Genomic DNA, 25,528 nt, shown 5'->3' on the forward strand with positions numbered 1-25,528 from the left:
TACTGCTGTTAACTCCAAATCGTGGGTTGGGTAGTTCAACTCGTGTGGTCTCAATTGTCGTGACGCGTAGGCGATCACTTTGTTGTTTTGCATCAACACGCATCCTAGTCCAACCTTCGAAGCGTCGGTGTAGACTACGTAGTTTACTCCAGGCTCTGGCACCAATTTCTCCTTTAAGAGTTGAAAGCTTGCTTCATACTTCGGGGTCCAATTCACCTTGATTCCCTTCTTAAGTTGTTGGGTCATTGGTCTCGCAATCTTGGAGAACCCTTCTATAAACCTTCGGTAGTATCCTGCCAAGCCTAGGAAACTCCGAATCTCGCTTAGTGTCGATGGTGACTTCCATTGCTGCATGGCTTCCACTTTGGCGGGGTCCACTCTGATTCCCTCTGCCGATACAATGTGTCCAAGAAAGTTTACTTCTTTCAGCCAAAATTCACACTTGCTGAATTCACACTTGCTGAACTGATACCTAATCCAATGCACTAAACAACCCTTATCACTCAGATTAAGTTCTTGTACAGTATGTTGAATAATATCACATATTTTATGTAATTGTGTGCTTCTTGATCTTGTTTAAGATCTACCATACATGATGTTGTCCCTTGGAAATGAAATTATCTTCATGAATCGTCATATTCTCAAAGATTAAGACCATGTAATCTCTTGTACAATTGAATTTGTATTCTTTAGTTTGCTTAGGATATCTACAAATTGTGTTTCTCACTCATATCTCCAAAGAATTAGATGGAGTTGAACGAAACTTATCACGGACTGAACATTATCTAATAAAGTTTGACTTCCTTTCAGATACTCCATTCATTTATATAATATATGGAGTTGTCGAATCTGATCAGATTTCATGTGATTTCAAGTAATCAATAATTTCTCGATCGAAGTGTTCCCCTCATCGATCTAATCGAAGAGTATTGATACCTTTCCAAGTTATTTCATTACTACCCACTTAACATCCAAACTTTTTTGAAAGTTTATGGTTCATGAAAAGAAAAAATCAATACTTTAAAAAATTATAAGTAAAGTGATAAGTACAAATGGTCAGTCACTCTTTGTTTGAGTTTGAAACGATCCGCACACAATTGTGTGCATCAACTTTAACAAGTCTTTTGTATGAAACATTTTCTCATATAAGTCTAACATTCTCAATCTTGTTTCTTTCCTCATTAGAATGATCGAGTACACATATCAAAGATAGTACTCCCTTCATCCCGCTTTAGTAGTCCCAGTTACTTTTGAGCACTCATTTTGTAAAAATGATCTTAAATAGTTAAATTAAATAAATGGTAAAGTAAGAGAGACAATAATGTAGAGTGCACAAAAGTAACTGGACTGCTAAAGCGGAATGGAGGGAGTGTTATTCTTATTATTTTAGGTAAGGCCTTTTGTTTTTCCAATTTAGAATATGTCGCTCACATCCAAGCATATCTAATTATTGACATTTTCATCTCAATGACAAACATGCTTGAGCTTTCACTTGATGCATCTTGTACTTTGAATATTTGTAGTCCCTATTTAAGTGCCAATTTTCGTGACGCAAAATGCACCAATCATTCAGCAGTACCGACTTCTTTTTAGTCCATCCAGTTTTAGGCTTTAAGATCACATCCTACGTATTTTCTTAGTCTACTATTTATTCTTCCATTTAGAAGCAGTGTTTTAAAAACCGGATCGGACCGACCGGTTCGGCCACGAACCGGTGCATTGTCCGGTCCGGTTTGCATATTAAAACCGTCATCCTATTGAGCCGTTTCAGACCGGAAAAACCGCAAAAAACATCTATCTTATTTTATTCTCCACCTACTTTTTTCTCTCTTCTCTCCCCTACTCTTTCCCTCTCTCATACTTTACTCTCTCCACTTTAACTATTTAAATATCAATTCCTTAAATCATGTGCCCAAAAGAAGTGAGTCTAATACTCCGGGACGGAGGGAGTATTAGAATAGAGATTGAGAAAGAGAGAAGCTACTGGAAGATGATTTCAAAATTTTGTGGTTGAGGCATTTTTTGATATGGCGGCTTGTTGAATAAATATTAGGGTTGGGTAGGGCTGACAATTTTTGACACGACACGATAACACAACACGAACCGGCACGAAATTAATGGGTTTGGGTCAGAGCTTATCGTGTTCGTGTCCTTATCGGGTCGACCCATTAAGGACACGAAAATTTCGTGTCGTGTTCGTGTCGGGTTCGTGTTATCCGCTAACAATGCGTGTTCGTGTCGTGTTCGTGTTATCCGTTAACACATAATATTTTAATATTATTATTCTTATTAACACATAATATTTTAATATTATTATTCTTATTATTTCATTTTTCAATACTTATTTTCGTGTCATTAATGGGTTCGTGTCGTGTTCGTGTCGTGTTGACCCGAAACGGTTCGTGTCGTTAATGGGTTCGTGTCGTGTTCGTGTCATGTTCGTGTCTGAGGGTAGCGGGTCGTGTTCGTGTTCGTGTTTGAGGTTTTATTAACTAGTCGTGTTCGTGTTTGTTGTTATCGTGTTCGTGTCGTTATCGTGTCGACACGATAACGACCCGACACGCACGATTTGCCACCCTAAGGGTTGGGGATTTAAATATGGGGGTGTGGGCTGTGGGTTGTGTGGCGTGTGAGCCCCGTGTGAGGGAAGAGAATTACTATGATTCTTAGAATTTCAATTTCTATTTTATTTTAATTACATATATTATTATATTAATTGCCTGTCAAATTGATGATAAGAGTGCTAAAAATGATTATTTAAGTATTATAATTTGAATTTATTATCTTATATTTGTTGTTATGTTTAAGTATTTTGCTAAAAATATTTGAATTTATGTGTAAGTGTATAGACTTATTGGCATTTTGAGCTATTAATATTAATATATATTTAATTATATATATTTATATGTATGCTACAGTAAAACGGTTCGATCAGTGGTTCGACCGGTCCGACCAGTTGAACCGTGAACCGATAGCTACACCGGTTCGCTCACCGGTCCGATTTTTAAAACATTGTTTAGAAGACTATAGAAGTGTTCAGCATGAACACAAATTTGCCTTTGAAAATAGAAAACTTGTCTATTACGAAGTTTTACCTGCTTGTTCAATCTTCATGCTGAAGTTCACTGTGGATCTTCAATGTAATAAGAAAGAGATTGTTGGATTAAATTTATTCAGGCATTTGTGAGAAGCATAGTTTCAATTGATGTTAACCTCTCTATCAATCCAATCACCTTCCACATAAGCTTAAACTGATCTCTATTATCTCATACACTCCATTATTTGAGCTTCCAAAGCATATAAACTCTCTTTATGGCCAAGCTTTATGGGAACATCCGAACATGTGTCCATGTTCTGTATGTTGTTCAAAATAAAATGCGACATGATTAACTAAGTCGAAAGACATGATTTTCTTCGACAAACAAAGTATACTATGAAATTCCTTGTACGGAATGACACTTATTTGTGTGACCAATACACTTAATCCTTTATAATCCTAAAACTTATAAGCCAAAATGACAATCTAATCATAACGAAAGAATAAGTAGAAATAACAAATTAAAGATTAAACAAAGATCAAGTTCGTATTATTGATCAAACAAGGATTTATTGCATTGATTTGGTCTCACTAATTTTAACTTATTTTATGTCCTCGAACACAAAATATGGGTTTATTATTCATATCATATACTCTTTTTGTTTTATTAAAATGAAACATTTTCCTCTTTGAGTTGTCCTATTAAAAATGAAACGATGGAAACAACATCTCTACTTTTTCATCTCTCTTACTTTATTTTCTCTTCATTAACTCACAAAACAATACTACATAAAATTTTGTGCCGAAAAGCAAATGTTTATTTCATTTCTAATGGGACGAAGGGAGTATAAGCCTTAATGGTCCACAGGATTTAAGTCTATATTAAGCTAATTACATGGAATGCTTGCTTAGTTAATCCAATTAATTAGCGTCCATAAATTAATTTGCTCATATTGGCCACTCAAAATAATTTAACAAGTCAACCTCGTCACACGATGACAACCATGAAGGTATGAACGAGGCGAGACTTTTATGACATAATGCAGAACTTGAGCTTCAATTTTATGTACAACTCCATAATCCAAGACATGACAAGCAAAGACAGCAAGAATGTCCATATGAAATGTCTGGCATGCCACAACATGACGTTCCAATGGTTCGCGGTCTCAGCCCCTGGTGATAGTCCCAACACCGATGGCATCCACCTCTCTCACTCGTCGGATGTGAAGATCATCGGCGGTATGATAGAGACCGGTGACGATTGCATCTCCACGAACTCCGACGTGTCACGGGTGAACATCCGTGGAATCACGTGCGGCCCAGGCCACGGGATAAGCATCGGCAGTCTGGGTGGAAGCGCGGCCGAGAAGGACGTGTCGGGAATTTTCGTCACCAATTGCACTTTCATTCGGACACAAAATGGGGTTAGGGTTAAGACGTGGCCCTCCAGCCCAGCCACGTTGGAAGTTTCAGATCTTCTGTTCCAAGATTTGGTGATGATCGAGACTAGCAATCCTATTGCTATTGATCAAGAGTATTGCCCCAACCATCACTGCGACCGCACCGTAAGTTTGTTTTTTTTTTTTTTTTTTTTTCATTTTCTAGTTCTAATTTTTCTTCATATGTTTGTTGAATCCTTTTCAATGGTGCATGATGATGATTTATTTGTCTGCTTGATTATACGTTAGGCCATTTTGATTTGCACGGTAATTAGTTTACAATCAGTGGCGGATCCAGGATTAAAAAATGGAGGGAGCGGAATAAAATAATAAAATATTAAATATAATACTTCAATATGTTTTTTTAGCAAAATGAAAGTCTATTACAATTCAAGTAGCTCTAGCATCTGTTAACCGAGACAACTGATTTCTACGGGTATCCATATCTTGAAAACGTTTGAAGATTCTTTCATTAGAAACACTAGCAAAGATGGATCTTTCATTGTAAACTACCAAACTGTCATTCAACCACTCATCTCCCATTCTATTCCGCAAGTCAGTCTTGACAAATTTCATTGCTGAAAATACTCTTTCAACAGATGCACTCGCTACGGGGAAGATCAATACCAACTCAATCAGACGATAAACCAACGAAAAAACTTAATCTTTCTTGGTTTCAACAATCTTCTGAGATAGGCTAGCCAAATCTTCAATAGCATTCAATCGTGCATCTCTTCTCACAACATCAACAAAAGTTTCAAGTTGTTTAAACAATTCAGTATGTTGAGTCCATGTGAAGTCCTATGGGTAAAGAGTAGCAAGATGAACAAGCTTATCAATATTAAAAGCAGCGAAATCTTTTTTGGATCGAGGCATGCCATACAACTTAGCAAGTCTGTGGATGTTATTTCAATTGAGCTTGGGGCGATAATGGTTATTTTTTTCGGTCAACGGCGCGACATTGGAGGCAACGGAGGGGGCGGATATGGAAAATATACATCCGGGATAAGGGAAAATTAGTCGCATGGTGGGGGCGACCGCCCCCACCTGCCCCCACCTTGATCCGCCACTGTGTACAATTAGGATGTACTCACCCTCCGTCTCATAAAAATATGAGCATTTTGAATTGCATGGTAATTAGTGTATAATTGATAAAATAAGATAGAAGAAGAGAATGTTAGTTAGAGTAGTTGGATAGTGAGACCCACATTATTATTAGTGTTTAGGATGTTGTAATAATGGATCATAGTGGTATAAGTTATAAATAAATTAATGTGTATGGGCAATGAGTTAGGACAATTTTCCATATATGGAAATGTTTATATTTTTATGAGACGGAGGAAGTATTATTTTGCGTAATAGATAAACTAATAAAATATTTGATTGAAGATTTTATGAATAAGAGAAAAAAAACATTAATCAATTTATCAAAGTAATTATTATGTGGATTTTTTTTTATCAATTTACCATATTAGAAAAGTAAACACTTTATAGTTTATACATAGAGTTTGATCATATCTTCATTTACCTTGAGAGATGGAGTATATTGGATTGAACGATATAATCTAAATTAATCAACTCTTTTATTTGAATTTGACTATTTTATCATTCAAATAGTTAATTATATACTTCCTCCGTTCCATAATATTGGAGGCGGTTCTTTTCGGCATGGAGATTAAGAAAAATTGTGTTAGGTGAGTTAAAGTAAAGAGAGAGTAAAGTGGAAAATTAAAAATGTAGAGAGATGAAAAGAGAATAAAATAAGAGAGAGTAAAGTAGATGTTGAAAAATGTGTTGACTTTTACTAAAAAGAGAAATGACTCTATTACTATGGAACGTACGAAAATGGCAAAATGACTCTATTACTATGGAAGGAGGGAGTACTCTCTTTGTAAATGAAACATTTTTTTTCACTTGTTTTAAAAAAAATTAATAAATACTCCCTCCGTCTCTTAAATTTTGTCACGTTTTTACATTTTCGTCATTCCTACAAAAATTTGTCACATTTCACTTTTTACCATTTTGGTAGTGGACCTCATATTCCACTAACTCATTCTAACTCATATTTTATTATAAAATTAAAATATAAAAGTAGGACTCACTCACCATTAACTTTTTCAACTCACTTTCCATTACATCTCTAAAAACTCGTGCCCAATCTAAGTGTGAAAATATTTAAGGGATGAAGAGAATAGTTAAAGTGAAGAGAAAATAAAGTAAGAGACAAAATAATGTAGAAGAAACTCTCCTCCATATTATTTTCTCTCTTACTTTATTTTCTCTCCAGAATAACTAATCATTCTCCCAAAAACATATGTGAAAAAGAAACGTTTCGTCTTAGCTGGGATGAATCTATTAGTATTTTACTAATATCATATCATTTAAAATTAATGTCTCATGAATGTCCTAACTTTATCTGTATGGAAATGTAGTTCGTAGGGTCTAGACGACATATGTGATGGAAAATAAAATACTCCTAGTTCATTCTATTTTTTCTACTTTTTGGAACGAGTAGAAAGAAAATTATGATATTTGTTTACTGTGTGAATTGCATAGACCTTCGAGTATTAGAGTTAGAAGGGGGGTGAGAATCAAGAACATCAGAGGCCCGACCGCAACGAAGGAAGCGATAACGTTAAATTGCAGCAAGAGTAAGCCATGCGATGATGTCGAGATTGGTCATGTAGATATCAAATACATCGGGAAGAAAGGTCACATTACCACCAAATGCGCCAATGTTAAGCCCAGTCTAGTTGGAATGCATAATCCACCAGTGTGTGCTTCTAATTTTCATCACCATTCTTCTTAATTGACTGCTAGATATTTATTTTATATTTTCAGCACTAAAATCAGTTGCAAGTATAAAGTGTAACAATAGATTGGGTCAGTATGAGTATCGAATCATGAGGAATAAGATTGCAAACTGCCTATCACAATCAAGCATAATATACCATCTGAACACATGAGGTTTTTGAGTTTGATTTTATAAAACTAGGCAAAAATAAGTAAATAAGATAATCAAAACAATTAAATAAATTATTAAAATTAGGTAAACAAAGGAATTTCAAAGATATTATTTCACTACTTTAGTTATGAAACAAGAATATCCAATGCAAAGAAGACTGGAAGTCGGTTTGAGTATCACACTTGGACTTTGAAAACTAGTGCAATGAATTAGTATCACCTAGTGGACATGCTTATTTATATGAACGTCACTCATGGCTAGGGAGGGTCGCTACAATTGGCTAGGCCCTCTCTCGAGTGACACGTGGATTAACCTACAATTCGAAGCAAACACCTTAATTCTAAAGACCCAAGCCCTCTCTCTAGGGGTCGCTACAATTGGCTAGGCCCTCTCTCGAGTGACACGTGGATTAACCTACAATTCGAAGCAAACACCTTAACTCTAAAGACCCAAGCCTTCTCTCTAGCACATGCTTCTCTCGAATGCATAATAATGCAATCTGTACGAAATTATATTAAGTGCAAGAAGAAAAAGCAGAAGATAAATTTAATTATTGTGAAGGATATTATTCTAAGAATCCTATGCACCCTCAACTTCTGAAAGATCATTCTCGAGAGCCCTAACCAGATTCTGAAAAAACTTGGCAGTAACCTTAGTGAGATTAACCAACTTGGCTCTATACTCAGCAAACTCCTCCAACGCTTTCCCAGCAAAGTTGGCTCCCTCCTTCTCGGCGCAGTGGTGCAGCCTCTCCAGCGATCGCTCCGCATCCCCCTGCAAGAACTCGAAAATCTCCTTCTTCTTCCTCTCCTCCCTCCTCACGTAGTATCCATACGCGTAGCTCCACTTGAGCACGCGCCTACACTCCACGATCTGGTCCCAAACCTCAACCACAAACTCCAGTTCCGTCTCCTTCACCCCCTGCGCGGCTGAGAGGGCCGGGACCCTCTCGCTCCTTGCGCGCGCTGCATCCGCGCGTGCAATCTCCCTCGACCTGTGATTCAACGCCCATCTCTCGAAGTAGAAGGAGTACCTGGCTAGCTCTGCCCTCGCCTCCATCAAGCTGCATTCCACCACGGCCTCCTTCTCCCTCGTGTACTCGTTGCACGTGTGGCCGTAGTTCTTCCACTTCTGCATACAATTCCAGCAGAATTCGTAGCGGCATTTGCACGTCATGTGGCAGCATCCTTGATTCTTCTCAATATTTTGATTGCAGTTAGGGCAGGCCTTGGTGTAGGCCACGATCCACGATTTGTTGTCTGCTTCCGACGTGTTCTTCTCCGCCCACTTCGCCACCGTCCCGCAGCTCACTGGCCTGTGCTGCTCCTCCGTGCACTGCCAGCAGAATTTGAAGCTGCAGTCGCAAGTCACGTCATAGTCCTCCTTTCCTCCGAAGAATTCCACTGCGAATTCGCACCCGGGGCCAGGGCACCACTTCCGGGCCGGGCTCGCCTCCACGTACGATTCATACAAATAGCGACGGAATTTGAGGCCGTCCTCAGCGGGAGAGACGGCCTGAATCACGTCGAGGCCGGCCACGGTGGTGCACTTGGGCTCGGGGCATCGGAGTGTGAGGCAGGCGGCACCGGCAGCGGCGATGTAGCCGACCCAGCAGTCGGTGCAGAAGACATGGCCGCAGGCGGCAGAGAGCGTGTGGGAGACGGTTTCCATGCAAATTTTGCAGTAGAGATTGTTTTGGAGGAGAGGGACGCCGCCGCCGAAGGATTGGCTGAGTTTTTCGTCGGTGAACCAGTCGTCGAGAACGGAGTCGACGGTCCATTTGTGGCGGAGGAGGAGGCTGCAGGCGATGCCTCTGGTGACGCCGAGGAGATCCGAAACTTCGGAGATGTCGTTTTGTTGGAGCTGTTTCAGTGTTTCCTCATTCAGGATTTTGTAGGGTTTGTCATTGACTATGGTGGGGCCCTCCAAGGAGGCGTAGCCGTCATCGCCGCTTGAGTATTCGTCCTCTTCTTCGTAATCCATTTTGATTGATGTGAATTTTTTGTATGCCAAACCCAAACCCAAACACAAAGATTGAGTTTGTGAAGAATACGAATCTCATATAAACAGATTTTGAATCCGATGAAGATTAGGTTTAGGATACAGTTTGCATTATAAATAATTTATATATTCATTATTATTCCATATAAAATATTGTTTCCATATTAGTAAAATATTTGCTAATATATTGTTAGGACGTGAGAATGGTAACATTCTTTGTTTATACAATTTTACTCAATAAATATCTAATTTCACTTTTTATAAGTGACCCTATATTCCACTAACTCATTCCATTCACATTTTATTATAAGCTAATATAAAAGTAGGTTCCACATTATACCCACTTTACTTCATAAAGTCAAACAATTAATTAATTTAATACTACTTTCTTTGTCCACAAAAAATAGTCTGATTTTACCATCTTGGAATGTCCACAAAAAATTGTATCATTTCTAAAAATAGAAAGTTTCTCTATCATACTTTACACATTTTTTTCTTCTCTCTCACACTTTACTTACTTTTTCTTAGGCTGTCAAATTGTGCGGGTTGGACCGTTATCGTGTCAACCCATTGTCAACCTGGAATCATCGGGTTCTTATAGGGTCTTCCAATGGGTTCGTGTTGCATATATATAAGGAAAAATGAAACAAATGCATAAAATTACAAGTTTAATTGAATTAGAATTCAGTTCAGTAGTTTGAATAAAACAAGTTATTTTTCTACTACATGTTAGCTGAATGAATTACTTAAGAAAAAACAAAAAATTAGAGGTAGCTGAATGAATGAAGTGACTTATAATCATCAACAGCTAAGTTAGAATTACAATAATTCCAACTTGTAACTAAAACTATTGTTGTTATTCACATTCACATATCAAAATGGCTCTGAAAATGCTATTTCTGTAAAATGCATTAAGATATTGCAGACTACACTCACCTGAAAGAAAGACCCGATGAAGCTTGACTGTTGCCCTCGGATTAGGGGGCATGGAATGAAGAATATGTGGCAGTGAGGTAAATTTCATGCATAATGTTCAGATCTCCAACTAAGTCCAGCTATAACCAGCTTCCTTCTTCATTGCCTTCTCCTCCATAAGATTTCGGACTTCAGATGCTTCACTCCACATATCAGAATCAGCATAGATATTCGATAGCATCACATGAGCTGATGTATCCTTTGGATCTATGCATAAGATTTGCTCAGCAGCATACCTGGCCAGCTCCAAATGTCTGTTAATCACACAACCAGATAGAAGACTTCTCCACACTACTTTATTGGAAGCACCACCATAATTTCTTATGAAATCATATGCCTCTTTTGTCTTCCCTTTTCGAGCAAACAGGCCGACTACGCAAGCCAAATGATCCGTTCTTGGTGTAATACCAAATTCTCTAGTCATTGATCCAAAATGATGCAATGCCTCCTCCGTTGCTCCAACATGTCCACATGATGACAGCACTCCAAGGTATGTGATGTCGTCCGGTTTGACCCCATTCCTCAGCATAATGCCAAAGATTTCAAGTGCTTCTCTGCCAAATCCATGTTGAGCATAGCCGCCAATCATGGCATTCCATGAAACAAGATTCTTTCTCGGGAGAGTGTCGAAAACTTTTCTTGCATCGTTCAGTCGCCCACACTTGGCATACATATCTACTAAAGCACTTCCAACCACCACGTTAGCATCTAATCTAGGTTTAATGATGCAGCAGTGAGTTTGCTTCCCCCACTCGGCTGCGGGCAGATCGCCACAAATGCTCAAAAGACTTGAATATGTGTAAGTATCAGGTTCGAACCCTTCCAACAACATCCCCTGGATAACTCGGATTGCTATATCATAAGATTTTGCATTGATGCAGCCAGCTAATAAAGCATTCCAACTAACAATATCACACGTATCCATTTCAGAAAATGTTTTGAAGGAATCACATAAGCAGCCGAGTTTCGCATAATAGTCAAGCAGCGCATTCGAGACAAAAATAAATGGCTTAACTCCCATCTTTATAATCAAGCAATGGAGCTGCATCCCTCCTTTAATTTCAACATCCCTACTAAAGGCTCCCAGCACACAAGCAAATGTCTGCTCACTAGGTTTCAAGCCGGCGGAAATCAACTCTTGGAAAAGATCAATAGCCTCTCTGCTTTTTCCAAGATGCACGCAGCCTCCAATCAACGCAGTCCAAGCTGTGATACTCGGCTTCTCTGCCTCTCTCAGCGCCCTACTCGCGTGCTCCAAATCGCCACATTTTACATAAAGATTAATCAAGCATGTCACAACATATGGATCAATCCTAACACCAGATTTGACAGCCAGAGCTTGGACTTGCTTTCCAACATCCAAAATCAGCAATGCAGCACAAGCATGTAAGATGCTCACGTACGTAAACTCGTTAATTTTTACCCCAATCCTCAAAGACCTCAAGAAAATCCTCAAGCCCTCATCATTATCCCCACTTTGTGTGTAGCTAGTTATCAAAGAAACACAACTAACAGTATTTGGCTCAGAAATGGTCTCAAAAACTAATCTTGCAGACTTCAGCAACCCGCATTTCCCATAAAAGTTAACTAAACTATTATTCACAAAGCTATTAACAGTTTCTTCTATCTTGAATATTCTCGCGTGTATCTCTTTGCCATTCCTCAGCGCCCTAATATGAGCACAAGCCGAAAGAGCAGCAACGTAAGTGTAATGATTAGGAGTGATCCCATCTTCAAGAATCATTTCTCTGAAGCAATTCAACGCCTTCTCCAACAGGCCCATTTGGGAACAAGCGGAGATAAGTGAAGTCCAAGTGACTAGGTTTCTAACAGGCATTCCGTCGAACAGTTTCTGGGCGTAATCAATGTTACCGAGTTTTGCATACATTGTGAGCAAATGGTTGCCGCTCTGGACATCTGGATCCGGCCCGGATACAATAACCCGAGCATGGATGGATTTTCCATTGCAGATCGATTTGTTCTGAGTGGCTAATCGAATGAGGCGAGGCAAGGACATGTGGTAATATAATTTCTGCTCATTAGCGATTTTTTATTAAGGTGAGCTTTTTATTGGTTTGGCCAAAGAATATGGGATAGACTAGAGTTTTAAAAAATACTCTCTCTGTTTATTAATACTAGGCACCACTTGATCCGGCGCGGATCTTAAGAAATATAATAGAAAATAGATTGAAAAAATTAGCGGAATACGAGTCCTCCTTTTATATATTAAGTTTATAGTAAAATATGAGTATAAATAGGTTAGTGGAATATAGGGTTCATCACCAAAAGTAGTACCCCTTCGTCCCAACTAAATTGAGTCAAAATTTATGGGCACAAAAATTAAGAAATTGTGTTAAAAATTATGAGAGAGGAATAAAGTATGAGAGATAAAGATAAAGTAATGTAGGTTGTGGAATAAATTAAGAGTGATTAAATGTTTTATTTTTTTCAAAAAATGAAATAACTCAACTTAGTTGTTACATCCTAAAAAGAAATACGGCTCAACATATTTGGAACGAAGGGCATAAAAAATATAGTAAGCGTGACTAGTATTGGCGGACGGAGGGAGTATAAAAGAACTGGGTGAAAATCTATAGATTGTTAGTTGAGTTCTACTTTAAAAATCAATTTTAAAATAAAATATGAATAAAATGAATTTTGGATGTCTATTATCAAAATTTGTACTCCTTCTGTAATGTAATAAATATTACACTTTCTTTTGTAGTTTGTCATATAAAAGATGTTTTAATCAAATTGTCACATAAAAGATGTTATATGTATTTTTTTTTCTCTTACATGAATATATTCCTTCCATCCTTTAAAAATAGAAAATTCTTTTTGGTCTGTTTCATAAAAAAAAAACTTTTTGCTTAGGAAATTTATTTCTCTATAGGATTTATTTTCCACCAACATATTTTTTTTTCTTTCTTTCTTATGTTATCTATTATGAGACTAAAAGAGTAAAAAGTAAGTATAAGACAGACATACCAAAAATGAAAATAGTGACAGATAGTAAAGGGAGTAATTTATTTAATTAATTTAAAAATTTACAGTAAAAAAAGTAAGCAATAAAACATGATACGGTATTTTATGCTCCATCTACCCTAATCTAAAGTGACAGCTTGATGAAAAGACATTTTTGCCTTTTTTGGAGGGAAAAAGTAAGAGCACTCCCAATGGTCTCCCTTATTTCTCCCTAACTCCTGTCACATCAGCGCCACATCAGCACCAAAATTTATCCCCAGTTTTTAGCCAACTTTTAGCCAACTGCTCCAATGGTTTCTCCCTTATTTCTCCCTAACTCAACATTTCATTTTTACATCATCATTTTTAATATTATTTAATTTTCCCTACAAATGTGTTTAATAAATAGATTTATAAAAGAACAATTCGTCGTTGTATTAATCATTGGAAAATATAATACAACGAGAAAAAAAAAACTACAAATAAAAAACCATAAAAAACAAGGATTTAAAAAACTAAGAGGGAGGAGCGTCCGGCGAGAGGCCCATCTTGATCTTCATATTTTGGATGGTCGACCAGAGGACTGCTTCTCTTCTGGGGTTCCGCCGCCGGTGAAGTACAGCGTGTAAAACTGCGCTAGAGTGGCGGCATTGGAAGAGAACGTGGCTTGTTGTAAGAACGGAGATTCCGACTGGGCATCTGACGATGTGCCCTTCCCCTTCCGCCTCTCCTTCGCCTTCTTCGCTCCCACAGGGCGCTCGTGTGGACCATCCTCAGACAAGTCGATGGGGATCGCGCTGCCCTCACTCTCTGCACCGCTAAGTCGCGAGCGCACCGATTTCCCGTGCAGCGCGCTGTGCATCCCCGTCCGGAATTTGGGGAGATCCTTCAGCGTCTCATAGTGTTCCAATACTTGAAGCCCTTCGTCAAGTACTTGCCACTATACCTCTGCATGGCCTCATCTCGGACCATGTGCTCGTTCTGGCCACTCGTCATGTTCGTCATCAAGTTAGAGTATATACCGTTGAAGTGGTCGCGGTCCCTCATGAGGTGCTCCCAATGCCGGCGGATCGCCTCGCTGCCATGGTCCTTCATCGAGGCAGTCTTGTTGGTCTTGTACTTCTCCGCAACCCGCTCCCAGAAAATGAGCTCAGTCTGGTAGTTGCTGCGCTCCGAGTCTTGCGTCGTGTCCGCCCAGCAGTTGGCTATAAGCTCGGACTCTGCCAGAGTGTAAGTAGTCCTTGCCCGCTTCGGCTTCTCATCGGAAGCCGTATCAGTCGCAGCCGTCGACTCCGGCGACGGCGCCTTCCCCTTCCTGCTCCTGGAAGGCGGGTCGGCGGGCGTTTCTTCCACCTCGTAGTCGTCCGTGCTGTGCTGAGTGTCGGATCCGTTGTGTACGTCGCGGCCTGAGATTCTTCGTCGTCTGGAGTGGCTCCAGGGGTGTCGAACAACGATGTGACTATCTGGGGGCGATACACATCGTCGGTTGGAGAGGGCATGCTGAGGGCAGACTGGAAGTACGGAGAAAGTCTGCGCACCGGAGGAGTCTGCAATGGGGACGGACCCGCATATGGATATTGGCCGGGAGGAGAACCCATCGACAACAACGAGGCCATCCACTGCTGATTTGCTTCATCAGTGGGGTTGGGATTTTGGGAACTCGACTCTTTGCCTTTACCTTTTCGAGATTTTTTCCTATTTGAACTCATAATTTTGAAGATTGAATATAGAAGATTGAGAAAATGAGATTGAAAATTGAGAAAATGAAGATTGTGTGTGATGAATGGAGGAGGAGGAGGAATTATATATAGGGGAAAAAATAGCCGTTGGGTATTAAAAAAAAAAAAAAAAAAAAAAAAAAAAAAAAAAACGCCGGAAAACGCCGAACGCGCCTACAGTGGCCGGCGTTAATTCGGCGTTTTTTCGGGGGCCGGCGTTAATTCTACCGAATTACCGAATTAACGCCGGAAAAAACGCCGAATTCACCCCATTGGCGGCGATTTCTCGGCGAAATCCGGCGATAAAACGCCGGATTTAACGCCGCCGGCCATTGGGAGTGCTCTAAAGCTATTTTATTTACCCTTTTGGTCATTAAGAGAAATGGTAACCTTGGATAGCAAAGAGGCAAATATTATTGGACAAACAAGTTTTCAAATAATGATAAATAGATGTAGAATGATTGAGAATTCATTTATTCATTCATTTGAACTAATGTAAACTAATTTTCTGATTGCATTGCTAATCTCTTGGGGATATTCTGCCCGGAAACCGGCGACCTCTCTGGCGACAAACAAAGGTAGTATCTTTCCATCTACCCTTTTCTGAGAATTGGAACACCAAAATATTGAGTTTATTTTACAAATTTTGAAAACATGAAAAAAATTAAGAGAAAGATATCTAACCGGGAACAAGGTCAACGCCGGTATGAAAAAACAGAGGGTGACGGCGGCCACCGAATGTAGTTGCTGTCAGGCTGGGGCAGCAACAACTGGGGTGGGGCGTGAAACCGAGAGAGATTTGACACAATGGCGGAAGAACTGGCGGGTCGGGCGGAAGGAGCGGCGGCGAGTCGGGGCAGAGGGAGCGGTGGAGTGGGCGGCGAGTCAGGAGGAAGGAGCGGCGGCGAGTCGGGGCGGAGGGAGCGGTGGGGCGGGCGGAGAGTCAGGTGGGAGGAGCAGCGGCGAATCGGGGCGGAAGGAGCCGCGGCGAGTAGCAGCTCCGATTGGGAAGATAAAGAGAGAAGAGAGATAGGGAGAGTGAAATGGGGGCGCCGCCTCCTGTGTGTAGAAGCGTATTAGGGTTTGATCAAAGATTAGTATTAATTTATGTAGTAAATATTTGGGCTTTGTTTCAGGATTTTTTAATGAATTTTCTATAATAAATGAAAACAACAATATAAAAGCATCACCATCCGTGCTCTTAGCTAAGAGCACGGAAGGGGGCCCGGACCCATTTTTACTCCTTGTCCTTAGCTAAGAGCACAACACCCACATCCATGCTCTTAGCTAAGGACAAGCTCAAGGGTCCCATCATTTTATTATTCAATTTAAATAAAAACATTTCCACAATATTAAAATGCATTAAAAATACCTGGATTACTATCAAATTATAAAATAATTAAAAATTACATAATTCAAATCCTAAAAATTAAAAATTACATAATTCAAATCCTAAAAATTAAAAATTACACAATTAAAATCCATAAAATTAAAAAGGCCCACTACTCGTTGTCGAATTTTGCTCAAATGTGATTGATTAGATCTTTTTGTAGCTCATTGTGGGCTCTTGTATCGTTGCGCAAAAAGAATCCGTCTTTGCTCTTGTGGATTGCTGAACGACTTCACGAAAATCGACCACCTTGGGTAGATACCATCGGCGAGATAGTAACCCATGTAGTATGCATTTCCGTTGACGGTGAAGTCGATCGCCGGTGCTACACTATTCAAACCATCATCGAAGAGTGGTGAAGAATATAACACGTTCAAGTCGTTGTTGGATCCGTCAACACCGAAATATGCATGTCAAATCCATAGGCGGTAGTCGGGGACCGCTTCAAGGATAAGCGTTGGGCCGCCGCCTTTGTGGCAGCTTAAGTATTGACCCCTCCAAGCAGTCGGGCAATTCTTCCACTTCCAATGCATGCAGTCAATGCTGCCTAGCATACCGAGAAAACCGTGGACTGTTTTGTGAAGACGAAGCAACCGTTGACAATCATCGGTGGTGGGTGCCCGAAGTTCCTCACTGAAAGCAGAACGAACGCCGTCGCAAAAATTCTTAAGGCATAGGATTCCAGTTGACTCACCGACATGAAAATACTCGTCGAAGAGGTCAGCCTTTTGCCCAGTAGCAAGTTGTCGGATGGCACAAGTACACTTTTGCAACACCGAGAGACTTTGCCGACCGGTTGCGTCTGCACCTTCTTGAAAGTATTCAACGCGGATGGACAATGTGTTGACAATACGCATAAACAACCATTTTGACATGCGAAAATGGCGCCGAAAGTAATCTTCTGGATACCGCGGCTGGTCGGAAAAATAGTCGGCAACGAGCCTTTCGTGGGCTCCCTCTCGATCACGAGGGATGTAGCGACGTTTTGCTCTAGTTGGTTGAGGGGCGGGGGTATTGGCGGCGATATAGGCCGCACGATATTGTTCATAATATTCTTGTTCTTCGCGCTCCACTTCCGCAATGAGATTGGTGAAATCCATTTTTGAATTTTTTTAGAGAGGGTTTGGGTGAGAGAGGAAGATGTAGATGATTTAGTATGAAAAAGTATGAATGCGAGATAATTTGATGTGAAAAGTGTTTAATGAATGTGTGTATTTATAGATGATTTTGGGATAGAAAAAAAAATCACAAAAATCCAAAAAAAAAGTCCATAAACGGCTCTATTTTTTCGGAATCCAAAAATATATATTTTTTTAATTTTTGGTATTATTTCGAATTAATTATGAATTTTTTTTTTAAATCGAATTTTCCTACGGCTAAGCCGTTGGCCAATCAGGACGTGTCACGTAGGGCTGCTCAGCGGCACGGACGGACGGACGCTTTCTCTTCAACCGCTGCAGATGCTCTAACAGTTTTATACTACTCCATTGATACTCTTTTTAACTAAATGGGGATTTAATTTGGATGTTGGGACGATTAATTTATTTTATATCTGTCAAAATTTAAATAAATTAAACAATATCCATGGCTAAAAATAATTATTAATAAAATATACTATGGAAAAATAAATTTTTTTGTACTGAATAATACTCCCTTCGTCCCCCAAAGTTTATCTCAATTGGACATGGGTTTTAAAAAATCTAATAAAAAGTGAGTTGAAAAATTAGTGGAACGTGGTCCTACTTTTATGAAGTATATTAGTTTTATAATAAAATGTGAACATGAATGAGCAGGGACCGGAGTGATAAACTTAGTCAATTTCTCACTTAATATTACACACTAATATTATTTTTGTGAAAATAAAGTAACATTAAAATAATAATTTTTTAGAATAAGATTTAAAGATTGTTGATATTTAAGAATTTATTCTAATTTATTACTATTTCGTTTTTGTAAAACTTTAAGTAAAAAAAATTGATTGATTATAAGTAAATAAATAATAATATATTAAAATTGAAAATAACCAAAATACCAAACCCAAAATTTCAAAGTTATCGGCTTATAATTATATTGAGATTTGATTATTCACTTTATGTATTTATGGAGTGGTTCCCAATTAATTGTAGAAATTAATTATAGTAAATTCTACTATATTACTAATTATATATTGTTAGAGAAGTTACAACTTTAATTATATACAAATACCAAATCAAAAATTTCAAAAGTACTACGTTTTTAATTATTGTAAATTTTGATATTTATTTCGGTGTAGTATATATGTAGTTAATTTTTAATTATTCGAGAACTAATTTGTAGTAAAGTCTATGACACTAATTATATTTAATCATAAAATAATTATAGTACACGTGTTAATCTTTACTGAAAAGTTTAGTTTGTTAAAAAATTATCATAATAAATGCGTATAATTTATACTTTTAGGTATATTTATTATGTTTTCATCAATCTTTTTAATATAGTCATAAATTTAGATTTTTTTATTAATATTATTATTTTACTTTTATATTTTAATTATAATAAAGCTTAAAATAAATTCATGTCAACAATTTAAAGTAATGAACAACTTTTATTCATTTCAGGTTATGCCAAAGTAGTTGAGTCATTATAATAAATATACTTACTACAATTTCGACTTTGAAGTTTTTCATTTTATTTTATTTTATTGATTGGTACATTAAATTTATCATGGTACAATTAAATTATTGTAATGACTATTTGTACATCTAGATATTTACAAGATATAATATATTGTTTATATATTTTCTAGAATAAATGATAGACTTTAAATATTTTAATTAAGAGTATAATCCTCTTTTGGTCCTAAACATATGGCCGATTTATGATTTTGGTCTAAAACATTCACTTTTCAAAAAGTAAGTCCAAAACATACGAAAATGCTCTCGAATAGGTCCTTTTTTTACGGTTCCGTCAATTCTCGGCGGTCAACCGTCAATTAGGGAAAATTTGACTCGATTAGCTTATTTTAATTACTGTATCTAATTGAATTTTTTTTTCTTTGGATTTTACATTTTTAAATCCTAAATGGAAATAGTGAAAATACTCTAATATTAAACAAAAAATTCAACACTCATTTCATTCAAATTTCTCTCCCCCTTTTCTCCCGCTCCTTCTTCTTGTTCCTCCCCAAGAACCCTAATTCTTTTTCTCCATCTCTGCAACAAACAAACACCTTCGAACATGGGTCGTTCGACGTGTAGCTGGAACTCCGTCGACGTCGACAGCGACCGCGACCGGGTCGTGACTTCGGAGACCTCCGATTTAGCTACGCTTTCTACTATTGTAAGAAGACGGCGGCACTCCGTATTGGCACCGGACAAGGCAAACCGTCGAGGGGAAGCTTTACTTCATATGTGAGAGGAAGGAATGAAGTTTCTTCAAGTGGTGCGAGCCAAATCGTGATGTCGAAGCTCGGGCCTGTTCTTCGTCCACCTCAGTCGGTGGTGCCGATTTTGAGGAGCTGGCTTTAAATTTTAACGCAATTAATGAAAAAATCCAGAAATTAGTGAATGTTTTGAGCTTTGTTCTTTGTTTTGTCGTTGTTGTAACACTTTTGTTTATGTTCAAGTAATTTGATGTAGTGTTTGCAAAGTGAATCGTATCTGAATTTTGAAGTAGATAAGTAATTTAAATTTGTTATTGTAACATTGTTGTTCGTATTTGAATTTTGAAGTGAATCGTTCATAATTTTCTTAGAAAAATCGCCAGAAAGCACTAATTGGACAATCCTAAAATATAAGACAAAGTAATCCTTCATATAAATTATTTACTTCCATTTGGTCCTGATCAATTACGCACACCAATTTTAGACTTACAGGTACAACATTTTGTAGGTGATGTTGGTTTCATACGTTATGGGATTGCTTCTTCGTATGTGATTGTTTCTTCGTCGACTATGTCTATAAACTGACATCAAATTGAACCAATAAATAACAACAAAATACAATACAAAGTGGTCCTTCATATTCATTTTTTACTTCGAATTGGTCCTAAACATTTACACGATCAAAATGCCATTGGCATAAGGTACTGCTTCTATCCTACCACCAACAAAGCTCAAAAACAACCGCAGTTACAACCACAAAAAAAAATATTGTCATAAGGCAATGTATCAACCTTAACACCATCAACATTCAAAAATCATCAAAATCCAAAAACCATCAACACCAAATATTCATGACTCGATTTTTCGACTTGCTTCCTCGTCGTCTTCAACTTCTGGAATCGGAAAACAATGGACTTCTGGAACCGGAGGAGAAGAACTAGGGTTTGAACCCACAACATCCGACGAAGCCGACGCTCCTTGTTCGTCAGGCGGATGTCCTTCTGTCGTCTTCCTCTTTCTCGAGTATGCGTGTTTCACTTCACCGAGACCGTCGGCGTAACGTAACAGTTGGGCGTATTCCAACTCATGAAAACTAACAATAATCGGTCGGATTCAGGATTTTTGGTCGGAATCGGAGCTAGGGTTCTTAGGAGAGGGGCGTGAGAGAAGATAGAAAAGAAAATGATGTTTCGTTTTTTCAGACTTAGAAAATTTTAGAAGAATGGAGGGTTTTAATTATGGATGTCAATCGGGCCGGCCCACCGGGTTTCGGGCCAATCCTACTCGGGTTGCGGGCTAATCGAGTTGCGATTTTTTCGGGTTATAAAATTTCAACCCTAACCCTAAAAGCTCGGGTTTCGGGCTAGCTCAGCGGGTTAATAGGGTTGCTACCGATAAAGTTAACGTGCGATCGATCCAAGAAATATTGACAAAAATTAGTTATATTTATAAAATATAAAATATTTAATTATGATAAATTTGAGATATATAATTAAACTCAAACACAAACATGGTCAAATACTAATATTTGAGATTTGTGCAAAATAAAACATAAATTTATAACAATATAAAGCATGTTTTAAAACATGTTTTAGAAATTTAAATATTTTTTAATGAATTAGAAGTTTCTAATTTATTTATTTATTATTATGTTAATAAAAATTTAATATATAATTTGTATATTTAATATAAAATTGAATTTTTTTTTTAAGTTATCTATATTATAAATATAATCAATGAAAGTATCCAATTAGGAGTCAAACATATAGAACAATAGAAATTTTATCCGGTTTTCGGGCCAGCCCATCGGTTTTTCGGGTCTGGCCCTAACAGGTTGCGGGTTAATCGAGTGCGGGCTAATCGGGTTGTAATTTTATCGGGCTAAAAATTTTCAACCCTAACCCTATAAATTTAGTGGGCTATTCGGGCCAGCCCACGGGTTGGGGCTGCATTGACATCCCTAGTTTTAATTTTGGAAGAATGAGGAGATTTGTCTTTTTATTTCAAATTCTAATATTGAATTATTTAGCAAAATAATTAACATAATATTAACCAATTAATAATCTCTGATTAAGTCTAAGTGAGTCAAATTTTCGCTAAATGACGATACCATTTTTCATAAATCGGTCATATGTTTAGGACCAAAATAGTACTCCCTCCGTCCCAGATAATTTGACCCAGTATTCCATTTCGGGCCGTCCCACATAATTTGTCTCATTTCACTTTTACCATTTTTAGTAGTGGACCTCATATTCCACTAACTCATTCATACTCACATTTTATTATAAAACTAATACTTTAAAAGTAGGACCCACAACCCACCAACTTTTCAACTCACTTTCCATTAAATTTCTTAAAACAAGTGTCAGGTCAAAGTGTCCCAAATTATCTGGGATGGAGGGAATACTATACTCTTTAATTAATGAAAGAAAAGGGGTAAAAGAAAGTAAGACTGACAATTTTTTATCCGACATGAATCTGCGCGAAGTTAACTGATACAATCACGTACGTATGGGGTTTGGGATCTTTATAGGGTCGACCCAATAAGAACTCGAAGATTTCGGGTCGAGATAGGGTCAGATTTCTTATGTCCCGTGCGTAGCATTGGTAATATATGGTGCATTTATTTTTATTTTATTTTACTCCACTTAGTTTTTTTTTGTTCATCTCTTTTTATATATACTCCACTTAGTTCATAGATTAAAAAATATAGAAATTGTATGCCGAATATGAAATGTTTCATTTAGACTGGGTTGGGAGGAGTATAGTTTTCTTTTTATTATTATTTATGATGTTATTAGTGTTAGGTTTGGTATACTGAAAAGCATGTTTCGAGCAAGTTTCGCTCGAATAGAATCTTGCTTGTATACGTAAAACTCTATAATCCACTTTTATCCCGATTCTGTATTATTCGAGCAGGTTCGCACGAATAGAATCAGTATATTATTACATTGTGTTTACTTGTGCATTTATAAGATGTTTTACAAACAATTTAGCATAAGAAGTAAACAAAGCCTAAGTCTTTTGCTTAGTAGACTGGTTATGGGCGTCGTCCACTTTAAGGTAACTACAGTCGGTTCTATGCAATGCTTTGCAAAAGAGAAAGAAGAATTTCACAACCTAGATAGGCTTTGGCAACCTATCGTGAAAGGTTGCAATGTCAGTCTGATTATTTCTAAGCCTTTCTGAAATAAGATGACGTTGGTATGGTATAGCACTGAATGAATCTAACAACAAGACGTGTCTTTATGCTATCTACTGAAAGACTAGGCCTTGATAAAATACTATTTTTTAATCTACATACGTTGAGCATACGGTATTGATTATGCACTACTTTGACTTATCAAATGGTGCGGATTTTTCGCAACCCAATAATCCTGATATATTGGGTAGTGGTAATTAATATCTAGCCGTGCTAGGATTGCTATTATGTTGAATCGCGCGCGAGGTGAGTCTCGTTTGATAATGTCCTCAAGAGGAGCTCGAACAAGGTTTTATTATTCGGAAAACTGACTAGTTGGAATTTAATTATTCCATGAATAATAAATAAGTGTTTCTTGCTAAGTTCATTCTTGGAATTAATAAGATATTAATTAATTAAGTCCATAGAAGACATTAATTAATTAATGGACATTTATGTCTTAAGCACGGGAAATAAATAATAAACAAAATGGAAACCTGGATTACTTGTAATTTCAGATTTGGATGGGGAGTGCAATATTACTTCTGTAGTGGCTGCTCGTAATATTCCAATATAAGCTTGTATTAAATTGTGGGTTCAATTTAATTAGTAAAAAGCTAATTGGGGGAGCCCATATCCAAAACCTTCCATAGATCCCTGACTGAGCCCAATATGAACTTAATATAAATAGGAGAATAAAGGAGAGACAAAATCACAATTAATTATTAGATGAAATTTTCGTCCCCCTCTCTAATTAGTAGAGGAGCTCGAAAATTCTTCAGCTCTCCTCCGTGAGGAATTTCTGTCTTCCTTTTATTCGAGTCCTAGTATTTTGATAAGATCAGCCCACCCTGATATCGAGACACAGTTCGGGAACCAGTAAGAAGATTCGTGGTCTAGTATTGAAGATCATCCCGTGGAGAAGGCGCGATCAATCGACGATTCTTTGGAGAATCAAATTGGTAACTCTAAATCGTAGAAATCATGTTTAGGATTTATATTTTTCTAAGCATGAAGTATTTGTGTTCTAGCATGCAATTATCTGTTTAACATGTGAATTGATTAATCGCATAATCGGTCAAATATATCCGTATCTGATTTATTTGTTTTGTACAAGTCTTCCGCTGTGCAAGGGGTACCAAACCCCAACAATTAATTATTTATAATGTTATGAATACTTAATGTAATTAACACATATTCTTAATCATAAACTCATTATATTTTTATTATCCTTTTTCTTTAATTTATTTACTTTATAATTTTTCTTCATTATATAAAAATATGTTTTTAGTTATAAACAATTATATTGCAATTTCAAAAGTTATGAACTACTGGTTTGTTATTGTTTTACTTATGTTTTTGTTTGCATTTATGAATACTAATGTTTTGTTAATCGAAACTGGTGAGCTATTTATTCGTTCAAATAATTTGCTGTTTTTTTTTTCTTTTGTAAATAGTAGTATTTTCTATGTCATCCACATATCTCCTCTTTTGTTATTTCTTTTATTTTATACTCCTACACTCATATCAAATATTAAAATAGTTTACAATTATCTGCTAAAATATGAAATATTTTATTGAGAGCGGGTTGAGAGAAGTACAAATACTTTTTTTTTGTTGTTTATAATATTTTTAATTGTTTATAATATTACAAATACTTATTTTAATTCTTTCTTATCTCTAAATATATTTTTATAGTTATTTACTCTTTATTTTTTATTTTAAGGTAATATATCTTTATTATTTAAAAATATTTTGTCCTGTGCATAGCACAGATGTTAACACTAGTTAGTTCATTAGGATGTTAAGTGATTTATTTTCTTTTAGGATGTTACACTTAAAGTGATTTATTTTCTTTTTAGCAAATATAACATAGTTAATCTCTTATTTTATTTATTATCCAAGCCTCTTGACCTAGCGGTTAAGGGGGCAAGGATATCGCGTCCCCATCCTAGAGGTCACGAGTTCGACCCCTAGGAGGCGCAATCTGGGATTAATTTCCTATGTGGACCTGACAAGCTTATGGGCCTGTACCCAGGGGCAGGGGTTTGTTAAGTTTGCTTGTGTGGGCTTGTGGGCCTGCCGAGCTTATGGGCCTGTACCCAAGCTGTGGGTGGGTGGGTGAGGTTAAGTTTGCTTGTCATAATTCGAACTCATTTCGAGGGTAGATGGAGAACCATTGACGACCCTCTTAAAAAAAATCTCTTTTATTTTATTCTCTTTTCATTTTATTATATTCTTATTATTTTATTCCCTTTCTACTTAATTCTCTAAATTGCATTTTTTTTTAATATTATGCCAAAAAAACGTATTGCTTATAGCGGACGAAGGGAGTAGTTTTGCATTGAAAAATGCTAACCAATGAGCTAGAACGCTTAGAGCTTTGCTTGAAAAGGCCACAAACTGGAAATTGGAGACAGTGTATGAGTTGGTAAAAGTTAATACTCCCTCCTCCCGCCTAGGGGTGTTGAAACGAATAGCGGGTAATGGATAATAC

General features: G+C 37.4%; 1 protein-coding gene and 2 pseudogenes across 1 annotated transcript; 1 reads left to right on the plus strand and 2 right to left on the minus strand.

Moving 5' to 3' along the window:
• The window catches only part of LOC148926337 (polygalacturonase-like), a 29,576-nt pseudogene extending 22,291 nt beyond the window's left edge, over positions 1–7,285 (plus strand).
• A 649-nt stretch (positions 7,286–7,934) lies between these two features.
• On the minus strand, positions 7,935–9,442 carry LOC125189818 (putative E3 ubiquitin-protein ligase ARI8 pseudogene; annotated as a pseudogene).
• Positions 9,443–10,221: 779 nt separating this feature from the next.
• LOC125190578 (pentatricopeptide repeat-containing protein At3g53360, mitochondrial-like) lies at positions 10,222–12,490 on the minus strand. The gene has a single exon (XM_048087908.2). It carries the CDS (start codon positions 12,432–12,434, stop codon positions 10,488–10,490), a length of 1,947 nt encoding a protein of 648 aa, XP_047943865.1. The 5' UTR covers positions 12,435–12,490; the 3' UTR covers positions 10,222–10,487.
• Between the last annotated feature and the right edge of the window lie 13,038 nt (positions 12,491–25,528).

This window comes from Salvia hispanica, chromosome 5 (genome assembly GCF_029641045.1).
Source record: "Salvia hispanica isolate PSC_SH4W2 chromosome 5, Shi_PSC_v1, whole genome shotgun sequence".
Taxonomy (NCBI): Eukaryota; Viridiplantae; Streptophyta; class Magnoliopsida; order Lamiales; family Lamiaceae; genus Salvia; species Salvia hispanica.

Coding starts and splice junctions, on each gene's coding strand:
- LOC125190578 (XM_048087908.2), bottom strand. CDS start 12,434: ATGTCCTTGCCTCGCCTCATTCGATTAGCCACTCAGAACAAATCGATC.